General features: G+C 35.6%; 1 protein-coding gene across 2 annotated transcripts in view; it reads right to left on the bottom strand.

Moving 5' to 3' along the window:
• The window catches only part of IntS2 (integrator complex subunit 2), a 38,551-nt gene that overhangs the window by 21,537 nt on the left and 1,461 nt on the right, over positions 1 to 15,553 (bottom strand). For both annotated transcript variants that reach the window (XM_071684570.1, XM_071684569.1), the window contains exons 2-9: positions 15,109 to 15,250; positions 13,407 to 13,623; positions 12,119 to 12,249; positions 10,560 to 10,772; positions 7,174 to 7,346; positions 5,794 to 5,994; positions 2,261 to 2,444; positions 81 to 229 (exon numbers count right to left, since the gene is read on the bottom strand). In XM_071684570.1, the coding sequence (XP_071540671.1) occupies positions 81 to 229; positions 2,261 to 2,444; positions 5,794 to 5,994; positions 7,174 to 7,346; positions 10,560 to 10,772; positions 12,119 to 12,249; positions 13,407 to 13,623; positions 15,109 to 15,250 (1,410 nt within the window). The remainder of the gene's footprint in view (positions 1 to 80; positions 230 to 2,260; positions 2,445 to 5,793; positions 5,995 to 7,173; positions 7,347 to 10,559; positions 10,773 to 12,118; positions 12,250 to 13,406; positions 13,624 to 15,108; positions 15,251 to 15,553) is intronic.

Below are 15,553 nucleotides of genomic sequence, written 5' to 3'. Positions count from 1 at the left end.
TCCAAGAGCAGAGATATGTAGACCCTTAATCTTAAAAAAAATCTATCCACTGACTTTAATTAATCACAATATCTACTTACTTATAAATCCAGTCTTTAATTGGAACTTTATGTTTAGTAAACATTCTACTCTTCAGCTGATGGTACACACAGTGAACTGGAAGAAATCCTGGAATGTTGGCATTCAAACCAGAAGTTACAGGAACTTTAACAGCATGGGCAGTGACAACCTGCAAGGCAAAATTAGACTCATGGATATAAATGTGGAGATAGCTTCCATCAATTACATCAACAAAAATTAAAACATAATACAAACATTTATAAAAAATAAATTGCAGTAGTCTGGGATTTTGGTGTATTTTTTGTCAAGGCCCTCGACATCTCCAAAGTATTTGACAGGGTGTGGCATGAATCTCTACTTTCTAAATTTCCTTTCTTTGTGCTTTCTGCTTCTCCATTCCTAAATGTAGACCTTCCCCTCTAGTCACTACATGGCAATAATCAATGGTGGAGTGATTTCCCCTTTTTAATCTAACAACAGTGGTGTTCCTTAAGGTTCTGTCCTACTGCCTACTCTCTTCTCTCCACAAATGTTCCAGTAATTCAAGTCACAAGACAGATCAACTAACCCCATGCAGTAATGCACTGGTTCTGGTGATAAATTTACCTACCTGGAGTGCCAATATAAAGAGAGATCCAATTCAAAGCTTCCTTCCCTACAGACATTTCTGTTGACAGTGTGTGACCTTGATACAGTATCTGCCCAGGCACTGCATACTCCTTGGAAACATGAAGCTTGGAAAGAAAGGCCTATGGACAAAACTAGGAGAGAATCTTTGCTTCTCACTCTATGTAGGGCAGGGATTTGCAGGAGCCTTTTCTTCAGCAGGCAGTGAACAGCAACACAAATAAAATTCCACACTCCAGACAAAGGACATTAAGAGAGATAAAAAAAAACATGAAAACCAACAGCTCCCTCTTAGTCAATATGAGGACTTTTGTTCCTCCATCCAAGAGTCAACATTTATATGACACTCTAAGGAATAGAAACCCCAAGCATGAATTGATGCATCCATTCAAACAGCTGTACATCAGTCAATCAAATTAAGGATTCCAGAAGTTCCCAGGGAAGTGTTGGATGATATCTGCTTTCTGCAAATTGCTGCAAAAGTGAACTTCCATAGATGCTCAAGCTGATGTCAAGACACAGTAGCATTTGCATTGTCCTGAACTTTGTCCCTGGTTAGACAAAAAGTGTTTAGTCTGAGAGTTCCAATCTATTCCCAGCCACATAAAGTTCTGGCTAGGAATTAAGTGGAATTTTTAAAGGATGATGAAAAACCTACTTTTTGAGAGGTGTTCTCGACTTGAAACCCTTGCTGATGCATTCCTCATATGGAGATGAAAACACCGAATGGTTCTCAAGGTAAACCAGAACTAACACTTCAAAAAATTTTAGGTTTGGAAACAAAACCGATATCACTTCAGTAAAAATCTGTTGTCAATGCATATAGCAAATGGCACCACCTTGAAATGATATGTCCAGGAACCAATTTCAAATGCCAAACAGATAATCAATCTTGTGCGTACTGAAATGTCCCTTCATACATATATGTTGAATATCTGTACTTATTATTCAGCAATCCTGATTTTATAGCCCCTTCAAAAAAATCTAGAAATGCAAATCTACATAACTAAGTGCTCTAAAATCTACTTAAATCATTATTTCTTTAGAGAGTAAACATGGTGTAAGCATGAAGTTTCTATCATGTACTCTTCTTGAGTTACTGAGCTAACAAGGATGTCTACAGAGAAAGACATGAGAGTGATGATAAAAATTTGCACAGTTATGTGTTGTCTGGACATAAAATCATGAATTCAAATATGGCATGATGTGTGTTTTCGAGAGGGAATAAATATCTGTCAACCTAAATCTCAATGCAATCTGTTTTCAGTCAATGAAAGAAAAAAAAGTGCCCATAAATGCCACTCTCACACCATACAGAAAGGCTCATACTTCAAAGGAGGGGATATCTGTAATCATTAAAATCTCAATCCTTATATTGTATCAGTTAGTTAGCCATGTTGAAACCAATGATCAAAAGCAAATGAATGAGTACTGGTATGATCTGTCACAAGTAGTGGTGATACATAATATCATATGTTTTCTTTGACTTCAACTTATTTGACACTTCATGTGCATAAGATACAGTGCAGTGCTTTCTAAGAAACAATTTTCATACAGTAACAAAAATCTTTACCTGCTCTGTAAAGACATCATGAGTAAAAATATACTTGATGCGTGAAAGACTTGCAGTACGAGTGATGACCTTCATCCCCAAAGCAGCGCTAACTAACTCAATGATAGCATTTAGCTGCTGCACATGAAAATGAATGGCCATCAACAGAAGCATCGCACCAAAGGATGACGACACACCACTGGCTCTTGAAATACAGAAGAGAATTTAATTTTACAACATGATTACTTTTCTGGTGAAAATACTCTTTTACAATTATGAAAATTTTTGCTGCAGAATCCTACAAACTACACACTCACCAAGGAATTCTCTGTTTTTGGGTAAAGGCAATGTTTTCTGATTACATGACAAATGCTATCAACCTGTGAAAATATGACAGCCTTTAGTGGTTTAAACAAAAAGGGAATATAAACGTGGACTGGAACAAAAAGACCAACTGGTGTAAACTTTGAGACAGTAAAGTTGCAGGGAGTTTCTGTCACTACAATCTTTATCCTTTAAGATTTTTCAGTTCATCTTATTAGTAAATAATTTCTATCTGTGTTTGGAAACAAATGATACCTATCAAAGAAAAACAATGGCATTACAAAACAAACAACAACCTGCAAATGGGTCATACACGCTGTGAAAGAGTTTGCATTCTTAGAACTGTCCCTAACACCTGAAAAAGGTGTCAAAAACTTTTCAATTGGTGGATGTAGTTCAATGTTATGGACTTAATAATCCTGGTAGTTGACAGACCTAAAACCAAAACAACTAAACTGGAGCATGTAACATCTCATGAAGCTGGTCTTCAAAAGCATAAAACTGTCCACATTTATGTTAAAATACAAATCTAGGGCAGAAAACTCCATTTCACTGGACAAAGTATCCTATTTATGAGTGAATACAACGTTGTAACAAATCTTTAGACATTAATTACTGGGCAAGGAAGAAACATTGTTGCTAAAAGCATGACAAGAGTAATAATGACAAACAGACACAATGATGGCTTATGTTGTCTATAAACACATTTTCAAACTATTTCTCCCACTAACATCCAAGCTCAATCAAATTTTTTTGACAAATCTTCAAAGGCAAAATTTTCAGCTTCATGTCTACCTGTTTGATAATACAATGTAATGCTGAGAACACACTGGAATGTTATTATGGTACGTTAATTAAAAAAAAACATTCACGGAACACTATTAGTACAAAAAATGTGTGGAAATAGGGATAAAATTTGAAGGAAATTATGAAAATATGAGTAGAGGGACACAATACATGCAAATGAATTACCATGAATTGATGATACAATATGCCTCAAATGCCAAAATGAATGGATGAAAATGATCATAAGTACACACTTTTCATTAGCAGAGTCACAAAAGTGATTCTGTAGGCAGTAAACATAAAATATAAAAAGAACAGTTTTATTTAACACCAAGAAGTCAGCCAAATAAAATTCATCCCTGACTACCCTGCCATAATTATAAGTGCCTGGACCACTTATGGCCAAAGTTTAGTTTGCTTATGAATTATTATATTACAAAAATTCACATTTAAACAAAGAAGTTCAAAAGTTTACATCCCAATGATTTTTCTAATGGTATTTCATTAATCTGTAGAAAGGTGAATATCAGAGGTTCATGTTGAAATGACACAAATTTATATACCACATACTGTATGTTATAGTATTTGAATAATCACTCTTGGTAAATAACAGTTACTCTGAAGTAACATTAATTCATTATAAACAACTGGTACCATAAATTTACTAGTATCATAAATCTAATCATAATCATGCCAAAGTGAAAAAAGTTTTTTACTTCTGCTGCTGTTAAGTCTCATGATAAATGAAATAAAATTTGCTTAAATGTCTGGAGGAAGGTGACAGACTTGATACTACTATTTCAACAAGATAAAATTATTCTAATGTGCATAGGTAAATTTAAAGACAAAATAAGGAGTGTAAGCTGAGTGCAAGCCTTTAACAGCTCCATGATCACATAATTTGTCACTGAGTGGTGTACAAAATGGAAATCTTTTACTGAGTATTTGAACTGAAGATCAAAACCAAAGGAAAATTCTTTTAGGAGCAGCAACTATTCAAGAAACTCTTTGATGTATGAAATAAAGTGGGTGAATCATCTATCACTGAAATATAAAAGAAGGTTCTGGCTTGTCTGAATGTTTCAAGAGAAAAACTAATCTAATGTTATGCTTTGCACTACCATGGATGACAGTGAAGAGGTATATAAAGGTACACCCCAGTATCCTCTCTCTAACAATAATCTAAACAAACCCATCATAAATGTCATCTTCAATAAGCTAAAGTCTTGGCCCAAAAAAGGGCAAGAGTGATGAGTTAAATGAATGATAACAATATAAACCAGTGTACATGCAACAAATAAGCCTAATATCTACTTACCACAGACTTACACCTGTTAATTCAGATGATCCTAACAAAACATAAAATACCAAAAAGTGTAATGGGAGCTAATGATGGTTATAGCCATGAGTTTCTCACTGGCTCCAACCCTCCTAACAATCCCTAATTTCACATCTTAAGTCATAACATGGTGCATGCAAACATTGGCTGAAGCCTGCACTATCTACAGTTGAATTCCATCAGGTAAGATATATGCATCACAGAGTATTATTTTGTCATGAAATCATTGTAAAATGTAGAGGGTGAAAAATAACTTAAAATACTATGAAATGTTTCTTCATTTGAATGAATATTTTTGACATGAATGATATGATGCAAGGTTTTGTTTTTAACTATTGTGCAACTATGAATTCTCCCTCCACCTATGAAACACAGATCCTCTTAATCAAGTTTTCTTCACTTATCTTCTCCAAACATATAAATCATTTCAGCACATCTAGTCAGCCCACTAAATCAGCCTGTGCTTGCTACCTTACCATTCTCTTAGATTGTCATTCTTTACACAATCAATCTGATCCCACAAGACATCTCACTGTCATGCATTTCATTTCCATCACATCCACCATTTTCATTTCTTTAACATTCAAAGCCCACAAGTAGAATTCATACAACACTGTTGGGACCAATACAACTTCAACGATAACCATCTTTGCCCTATGAGATGCCGACCTCTCCTTCTACAAGCTCCATAAAGGACCTAATAACTTAACTCATTCTTCCACCTTGTGACTCTCTTCTGCCCCATCATCCATCCACTGCCATTTCCTCTATCAGGTACCTAAGGAAACCCATTTCCCCTCGATCAAAACTTACTATCTCTTACCATCCTGTCTTAACCCCTGATGCACTTCATCACCTTATGCTTGTTTACATTTACTCTCAACTTTCTCCTTTCACATTCTCCAAAACTGTCAACAGCTTCTAGTTTGTTTCTGGAATCTGCCACCATAGTAGTGTCACTTGCAAATAGCAAATGTTTGATCCCTCTTGTTTCCCCATCCCTAGCATACATGGATATCATAAATAAATACTGAATCTTTTAAAGATACTTATTAATCATATTTCATTTTCCTACAAAATTCTTGAAATTCTTTATGAAACTTACCCAGCAAAGTAGGCCTCCTCTTTGACTAACCATTTAATCCATTCTGAAGCTCTACGTTCATTTTCCTGAGAGAATATGAGAGAAGGACATGCAATGAGCATACAGAGGCCAGTGCTTACAAATCTTACACCAGCTGCTGACGGTGGAGGACGACATGTCACCAGCTGGAGTAACAAACCAATCTCCTTGTCTTCACTAAATCTGAAAGAAATAGAGTAGATTTTTAGATATAGTAAAAAAAATAGTGTACTATGCACTGTTTTTCAACATTGAGAGAATTCACTCTGGAGAAAAACTTTGAATGAACAAAGAAGTAAATTTCTCCACTGTATTATTACATCAATCCCATCAAGTGCCTTGGATTCTACAAGCTTAGCTTTTTGACACAGATAACTGTGCTGTGAAAACAAACAAAAAAGGAGTTTTGGGAACAAAAATCAATTTCTCTCTAAGACCATGTTCCATAAGCTTGAAAGATTTTCTAAGATCCCTTGAGGTTAGAAATCTCTAGCCCCTTGCCTTTTGGAAGAGGTAAGAGTGAGGGGTGACCTCTAAGATCCCTTGAGGTTAGAAGCCCACCTGCCTCCTGAAAGAGATAAGACTGAGGTGACCTGATCACAAACTTTAAGTTTTTGAAACAGACTGATTATGCACACAGCGAAAAAGTTTTTGAAAGATGTAGGGACAGAAGAACAAGAGGACATAACATGAAATTAAGCAAAAAAATTAATACAAAGAATGTACAGTATTTTTATGGTATAGGTTTGGATGAAGAATAGAACATATTGAATGAGGAAACAATAAATGTGTGCAGCATGCAGAAGTTTTAAACATTGTATGATAGTAGGTAGGGTTCAAGAAACTGGGCCCTGCCAATGTAAAACTCCCTCCCTGTACACCTTAAACAAGTGATACAAACAGGAAATGACACACACACACAGTCCAGAGGAAAGCAGCAAAGATGGTACCAGAATTATGAAAAGTGTATTACTGGGAAAGACTATACGCCTTAAAGAAAGTTTTTAAAGCAGAATGATAATGTAGACAGCAAAAGGTTCTTTGAGAGATGTAGAAATAGAACAACAGGAGAAAACCAGTTAAAAAAGATGTAAAGGTGTACTTTTACAGTACAAGAGTGATGGATCAAAGGAGTAAACAGAATAAGGACAGAGTAAGAACGGAGAGCATACAAAAGATGTTTGTATGATGGTAGAGAAGGTTCAAGAGATGGAGCCTCAATAAAGTAAAACTCCCTTCCCATAAAATGAAAATTGCTAAGAACACATATACTTTACAGTCTTCTTAATGTATAAAATAAATCATTATATGCAGTTATTTCAAGCACATCTAATTCACAACACTAGTGTTCAAAGCTCTTACTTAAGATTGGCTAAACTTTTGAGTGCACAGTAGAGCCTAAGGAGAGCTGTAGCATGGATTACTTGAGAATCAGGTAATGTATCATTGCTGTTGAACAGTAGTAAGTTCCTTAACCGCTCACTGAGATCTGTACGTAGAGCTACTAGAGCTGAGGCCTGTTGTTCATATTTTCTCTGTGGAAGAAATTAACAATTAAAGCTCTCTATGTAATTCTTCATACAGAATATCTATATTTCACAAGTCAAATATCTATGGAATTTTGAGGAAATTTAGTCACAGCAAATGATCTAATTTCAGAAGTAAAATCAATTCAAAGTACACAATAAATAAATAAAGATGAACTTTTTTGTAAAACCAAGGTGATTCATTAGTTTTCCTACTATCACACAATACAATTCAGTATATCCCTACAATGGTAGTTGTAGAGAAGTCTAAGAGGTTAAACCTTCAAATATGTTGTATATTGCCCTTGCTATCCCTTAAGTGAATGTTATCTGTTAAGGGGGTTGGTTTTGCTGATATTCAATTCTTAACACTATGTCTAAGAAACAATGTTAAATGATGTTCATATTTTCTCTATACAGTCATTCATTAATTACAGTTCATTAAACAATCATATACTGATCATTCACTGACAGTGTCTAGCTTTATGATTTATAAAAATATCTGAGACTAACTGAGCACAGCTGCATTTTGATAAAAATCTCAAGTGAATTGAAATATACCAACATATGTCTATTTCTACAATGGTGATGACCCAAAAAATCCAAAGAAAACTTGATAAATATTATTATCAAATTATCCTTCAAAAACTAAACCAAATAGGATGATTCCAACAAAATACGAAAGTGTATATACGTATCTGTACATATCCTATATCCAACCAAAAGATGATTTTGTCCAGAATACCACCACTATTTCCCAGTGATACCACAACTGAAGTATAGAGTTAACAGAGATGAAAAGAGAAATATGTGTTAAACGTTACTTTTATTTTCATTTTCATACCTGCTCACTTTTCTCACCTTAGCTAGGTAGCATTAGCAACAGGTGAACCAAGCCTTGAGGGAAAAATCTTCACTCAGTTCCTTCCTCTGCTTCTACTTTTAAAAAGTAATAAGACAAGAGGTTAGGATTTCTAGCTCCCACTTCCTGTCCCTCTTTAAATACCCTCTTCAATATATAAGACATACAGGGGTAGTATTGTAGTACTCTTTTTACCCTATTCCCAAGGGATGCAAGCAGAAAATTTTTTCCTAAAGTCCAAAGCTATCAATCTACAAATGAAAGACAATTTTACACTTGTTCTCTAAATGGTCAGCATGGGTGACTTATTTTGGGGGAAGAAAAAAAACATGAATACCCATGTTATCAAAGGCAATCCCATAGTTAAATATCTATCAAAAACAAGCTTATCATTTGATAGTTCAAAGAGGATATGAAAGTACCTGTAATACCAGCAACATTCATCTCTTGTTGAAAAGGTAAGAAAATGAACATTCATTCTGGGTATGATTACGTGACAATTACTTCTACATTTATAAACTACTTTCAAATCTTGCCATTTACAAGGTGTGGATCAAATGTACACAGAATCCCAATTCACTCCCACACATTAACTTACAACTGGTTTGTTACTGTGAACATGGGATTCTATGTATAAAAACAATTACACACCCTGTTGACAAAAGAAGTGAAATTCAGCATGTCTGTCTTATATCCAGCCTATAATCTGCTACCCATCTCATACGAATATATATTCTTAAAAGGTTTCAATCTATGCATAATGCTCTCTTCATATCAATATTTTCAACTTATTCTTGGTACATAATTCATCTTTCTCTACTGCAGAGACAGACTAAGGTGTACCTGGGTTCTCATAGTGAAAGGGAATCATACACACAAGTCTTTTAGCATACACAGGAAAAATCTCTATACCAGCATGTCAGTGAACATGTTAGGACAGTGGTTCTCACCAGTGGGCCATGGTCAATTTCCTGGGTGGGTCATGGGGTTTGTCATAGGATCTCAACATATGATCATGTCTGAATGACCATGATAACTGATGATTCTGTATGACATACCAGTGCATCTACAATCATTTTAGAATGTTTATAGCATTTAAATTTTGGTGTTGTGTGTTTCCTTTAAGCATTTAAGCATGTGAATATCCCTACAATATACATATATTGAAGGAATTTCCCCTCAAAGGTGCATCTGTAACACTGGCAAGAGGCAATGCTGAACGTCTGTGATTTAAGTCACCCACTGAGTGGCAAGTATTTCACAAGCTGACAAAATAAGATGTGGGCTACTAGGTCTTCAGATAAGCTACACTGGGCCATCACCTCAAAAAGGTTGGTAACCACTGCACTTGGATGAGAGGAACTGATACACCATCATTGCTACACCTTACCTTCACACATACTAATATGGATAATGAAAAGATATCATATATGATACACCAATTGGAAAAAGTTATCATGTACAGTAAGCTCAAGTTTGATTATGTGGTGTATGAGGATGTTAAATGAACAGAGATGAACCCATGGATATTTGGGAAACTCAAGTTTATATGATCTAATAAACATTAACAACCAATGTTTAAATATATATGGTAATTCCTGGACTAATACCCTAGGTTCTCTGGATTTTTATATCCTACCTTTTGTTTAAAACAAACTTAGATGGGAAGTTTGAAAATGTATTCTTATCTCAACATAAGACTCATAAGCATAATGACAAGTGCATGTAAACTTGAGCCAAATGACTATCTTTGAGAGCATAAATTAATGAGAGGTCCATTTAATAAATACAATATGTAGGCTTAAATATTAAAGATCTTCTTAAAGCAAACACAATGCTTAAGCTTGGAGATTACATAATGAGAGTTACCAGTAGTGGCAAAGTCTGAAAGAGACAAGGAATGGCATTATATATGACTGAAACATAGCTCATGAATGCAAAGTGGCTATACAGCTGTAGGCAAGTGTACTAACACGTAAATGCAAAGTTTTAAGGAGAGAGTATGGAGTGAGTTAATTCCAATAATTTTGTAATGTTAAGAGATCTGGTAAAATTATGTTTCATGCACTAATGAAATGAAAAAATTAAAAAAAGAAAAAAATGGAGGTGACAGGAATGAAAAGTGAAATAGTGTACTCAAGCAAAATTAGTCAGAATAAGTCAAGAGAAAAACGTGTATTAAGTAAGGTTAAAAAGTGAGGGGGAGGGGGACATCTCTGTGAAAGTGAAGGAACGCAAGAACATTTGGATCAAACTTTTCATACCCAATTCACTCTTAATTGCTAAGCAAGGAAACAGTACAAAAGATAAACAAAGCAATACAGAACAGAATCCACAACAATCATTAAATACAAACCTACCCTTTGTCCACTCTTGACAAACTGTGCAAACCAGGTACGTTGTTGATGGTTATGTGAGAGAAGTAAGCCTGTCACATAACTGACTACATCTCCTACTTCTCCTCCATAGACACTACTTCCCACAGTTCCACTACTACCTGCTATACCAGATCCAGACTTCCCAGCATCCAATGTTAAGTACACTGCCAGACCTGGCATCCGACACTGCTCCACCTGAAAATTGTTATAAAAAGTCTTTAATATAAGGACCTACAAGCTAAATAGCAGAGCAATCGGTAAACATAGGAAAACAAAATATTCTTGTAATCAACAAAATGGCACATAAGAGGAAACATAAATGGCTAAATTGAGATATGGACAGCCTCCTTTTGATTCTTCCCTCTTTTGGCTTCATGTACCCATATTCAACCCTCTAGATATTCATTGTGCCTGCAGTGCAGAAAGTTTTATTAATTTTTTTAAAATTCTATTAATTCTTTATTCATACTGTTAGCAAGAGCTTCTTTCTGGAAGTAAAAGTGGTTGGAGATTTGCGGATCAGGTGTTTGCTTTGAAGAATGTGTGAGAATTCCTTAAAGAAGAAAAATATGTATGTAGCAGTCATTGATCTCAAGAAAGCATATGACAGGGTTAACAGAGAGGCTTTGTAGAAGGTGTTACTAACATATAGTGTGAATGAGAAGCTATTAACAATGACGGTTTTTTATCCAAAGAGTATGGCATGTATACAAGTAGATAGAGAGGAGGGTTAGTAGTTCCAGGTAAAGGTTGGTCTGCAGAAGGATTTTGGATGAGCAGTAAGAGAGGTGAAATCACGGGTTTTGGAGCGAGGGGAAGTTGATTCACATTGCATATTTAGTGACAAATCTTTTAATGAACCTAAAAAGGTGCTCTAAGCCTATGTTCAACAAATGCCATATGGTATCAGAAAACAATACAAATAAGAAAACTAGTCAACTGACCATAAGAGAGGAAAAGTTTAAACTCTAAAATTCCGGATCAAAGTAGTGAATTTTGATTAGATGGATGGATAGATGGAAAGGAAAATGGAAAATTATATGCAAAAGTTATAGAAAGTAAGTGTATATTATATTTAACAAAAAGAAAAATAATTGTGACAGATTGCGACTGAAAAAGCATTAAATAAAAGAATGGTTCAGTTATCCATAGAACATGCTAATGATATGGAGAGTGTGCTGTATAGGGGCTTACTGAAAAAGGGATTATCAAGTGAACAAAGTAAGAAACAATAATATTTAGGGGAGAAATACTGTGGAAGAAATCATTGGTACTGACACAGCAAACAGAATGGATAATATGAGATTAAATAATGTGTATAACTAGAGAGAAGCATGGAAATAAATTCAGGGCATGTATAAAATACTATGAAAGACAGTATACATGCAAAAGGGAAGCAGCGATCACATAGTTGGTTACATTCAAATTTTCTTGAAAGAGTATTCTAATAACTAAAATATCTAAGAATTCTCTAGCAAAGGTACTAAAATCTGGAAAAGTATATTCAATATATGGTCAATCTGAGACTTTCTGTTACTTACACAAAGAGCTCTCACATTAAGGGCTTGACTGGGATTCATTTGACAAAGTGTCCGGACAGCCTGAAGACGCAATAAACCACCGGGTGAATCCTCATCTTGCTTGTCTCCAGACATCACTAATCCTGTTACAACTGAAAGAAAAAAATACACATTACAAAGTATTTCAAAATGAACTGCACCTCTGTCTCTGCTTTCTGTAAGTTTCCCCTGTCTGCCTTTCAATATAAAGCTCTCCTGACTCCTGAGCTACAGTTTCTATTCAGCACACCACGTGTAATTTACTATTTGTACTTTTTTGGGAAAAGGCTTTACATTTTCAAACAATCCCTACTATCATGCAACTTTTAAACTCCAGTATGCTCCCTTTATTTGTTCTATTCCATTCATCCATCATTATACCATAGATGTGCTTCACATCTTTCTTAATAATCTCCTTGCTTTATTTCATGTTATGTTCTCTGGTTGTTCTATTCCTACATCTCTCAAAGAACTGTTCACAGCCTACATCATCAACCTGTTTTAAAAACTTGAAGCATGTGGTCAGGTCACCCTTCATTTTTCTCTCTTCGATGGTAGGCAAATCTGAGGACTCTAGCTGTTCCCTGTAATTCAGCCCTCTCAATTCTGGCACCATATTTGTTGCTCTTCTCTGGACCTTGTCTATTTGCCCTTTTCACTTCTTTAGGTGTACTGACCACTCATGAGAACCATATCCTAATTTTGGCCTTACACAGGATGTGAGCTCAGTCCTCTGTTCTTAATGCTACCTCACTAATGCAGAAAATGGCAAATATGTATGAAAAAAAATTAACTTGAATGCAATACAACATGTTTTTGCTAGAAGACAGTTAGTCTCCATACCTATTCTCCTAGCAACAGGCTGAGGATGATGTCAACTCCCAAGGTCTGTAACACAAAGACCCATGCAGCTTATTTCCTGCAATGATATTCATACTGAGTTTTTCACTATGAGCCATCCTCATTACTCTACATTTATTCAGGCTGCTTTGGATGCTTAGAAAATAATATAAGCAACTCAAGTATTCACTACTTACTAGTTTTCAACTTTAAACTGATAGATCTGATCAGTTTTTTCTGCTGTCTGGTATTAACTGTGATCTGAATTTCAATTCTTCATTGTTTTTTCCAATATGCTTGTTTGTCCTGAGCCAATGTTTTCTTTTGCCCCAATGATAAATTAACCTACTCCGTGAATGCAACTGGAAATGAAAAATAATCCAGCTGACATAAGAAGTACATTAAGTAGCACATCATTAATGGTATATACCTTCCCTGAAGCAATCTGGCTGGTTAGCAACCATACGAGCAATAAGTGTTGGGCCACTGGTAACATGAAGAAGAGCTTCTGCAACTTCTGCTGGTGGTAGCAAGGCTGGTAATTCAGCAAGAGCAATACACAATACATCACTCACTTCCTCAAGGTAGCAGGGGTTATCAAATAACTCAGATGATTTGTGATAAAAATCTTGCCTTGGTTCACGTATCTGTGCAATGTAAAAAGAAAGAGAAAGTATTTAGCTCACTATCCACTACCAAGAGTACAAAATTAACCAAAATGAGATTAAAACCTTAATTCACTTTATATACGTATATATATATATATATATATATATATATATATATATATATATATATATATATATATATATATATGGGAGCGGGTGGCTGGAAATCCTCCCCTCTCGTTTTTTTTAATTTTCCAAAAGAAGGAACAGAGAAGGGGGCCAGGTGAGGATATTCCTTCTAAGGCCCAGTCCTCTGTTCTTAACGCTACCTCGCTAATGCGGGAAATGGCGAATAGTATGAAAAAATATATATATATATATATATATATATATCACTACCTCGCTAACACGGGAAATGGCGAATAGTATAAAAAAATATATATATATATATATATATATATATATATATATATATATATATATATATATATACATATATATATATATATATACATTATATATATATATATATATATATATATATTTTTTTTTTTTATACTTTGTCGCTGTCTCCCGCGTTTGCGAGGTAGCGCAAGGAAACAGACGAAAGAAATGGGCCCACCCCCCCCCCCCATACACATGTACATACACACGTCCACACACGCAAATATACATACCTACACAGCTTTCCATGGTTTACCCCAGACGCTTCACATGCCTTGATTCAATCCACTGACAGCACGTCAACCCCTGTATACCACATCGCTCCAATTCACTCTATTCCTTGCCCTCCTTTCACCCTCCTGCATGTTCAGGCCCCGATCACACAAAATCTTTTTCACTCCATCTTTCCACCTCCAATTTGGTCTCCCTCTTCTCCTCGTTCCCTCCACCTCCGACACATATATCCTCTTGGTCAATCTTTCCTCACTCATTCTCTCCATGTGCCCAAACCATTTCAAAACACCCTCTTCTGCTCTCTCAACCACGCTCTTTTTATTTCCACACATCTCTCTTACCCTTACGTTACTTACTCGATCAAACCACCTCACACCACACATTGTCCTCAAACATCTCATTTCCAGCACATCCATCCTCCTGCGCACAACTCTATCCATAGCCCACGCCTCGCAACCATACAACATTGTTGGAACCACTATTCCTTCAAACATACCCATTTTTGCTTTCCGAGATAATGTTCTCGACTTCCACACATTTTTCAAGGCTCCCAAAATTTTCGCCCCCTCCCCCACCCTATGATCCACTTCCGCTTCCATGGTGTGTGTGTGTATTTTTTTCGTACAATTAGCCATCTCCTGCATCAGCGAGGTTTTAATCACACATTATAGTGACCAAGACCATTGGATCCTAGTAGACACACCTTATTCTGAAGATATGACAATGCTTTGGCCAAGGCTTAGTTTTGAAGCGAGATATGACTTCCAAATAATAGCTACTATCAGGTTTTCATGTTTGAAGAAAAGAAATGAACAACTTGTTCACAAGTAAGAATAGAGTAGCTACCTGAGCCATCACAAGAAGAATCTCAGAGAGAAGCAGGCGAAGTCTTCGTGTAGGATCTGAGCACTCAAACTCTAAGGCAAGTCCATTTGCCAGGTTCTGGACAAGAACACTCTCATTCTGACTGCTGCCTCCCAATTTTTGTCTGAAAATAAAAACCTTAATCACAAATTCTGATCAAAACTACATTTCAATTTTTAATGAGTGAAGAAATCTCAACTTCTACAGTAAAAACAGGTAATTACAAAAAGAGAATTACATACACAACACACAACACGATTAATATTGACAGGAAATAAGTTTCATATAAGATTCTGTGCATGAGAAGGGCTTGGAAGTCAACAACAACCCTAACATCCCACTTAGAAGAATAGTAAAGGACAGAAACTATCTTCAGGCAATTATCAGAATAGAGTAAGATTACCATTCCGGACATCCATCTGTTTCC

The sequence above is a fragment of the Panulirus ornatus genome, chromosome 38, assembly GCF_036320965.1.
Source record: "Panulirus ornatus isolate Po-2019 chromosome 38, ASM3632096v1, whole genome shotgun sequence".
Taxonomy (NCBI): Eukaryota; Metazoa; Arthropoda; class Malacostraca; order Decapoda; family Palinuridae; genus Panulirus; species Panulirus ornatus.
Note: the sequence above shows the minus strand (reverse complement) of the source record. Positions and strands in the feature narration are given on the sequence as shown.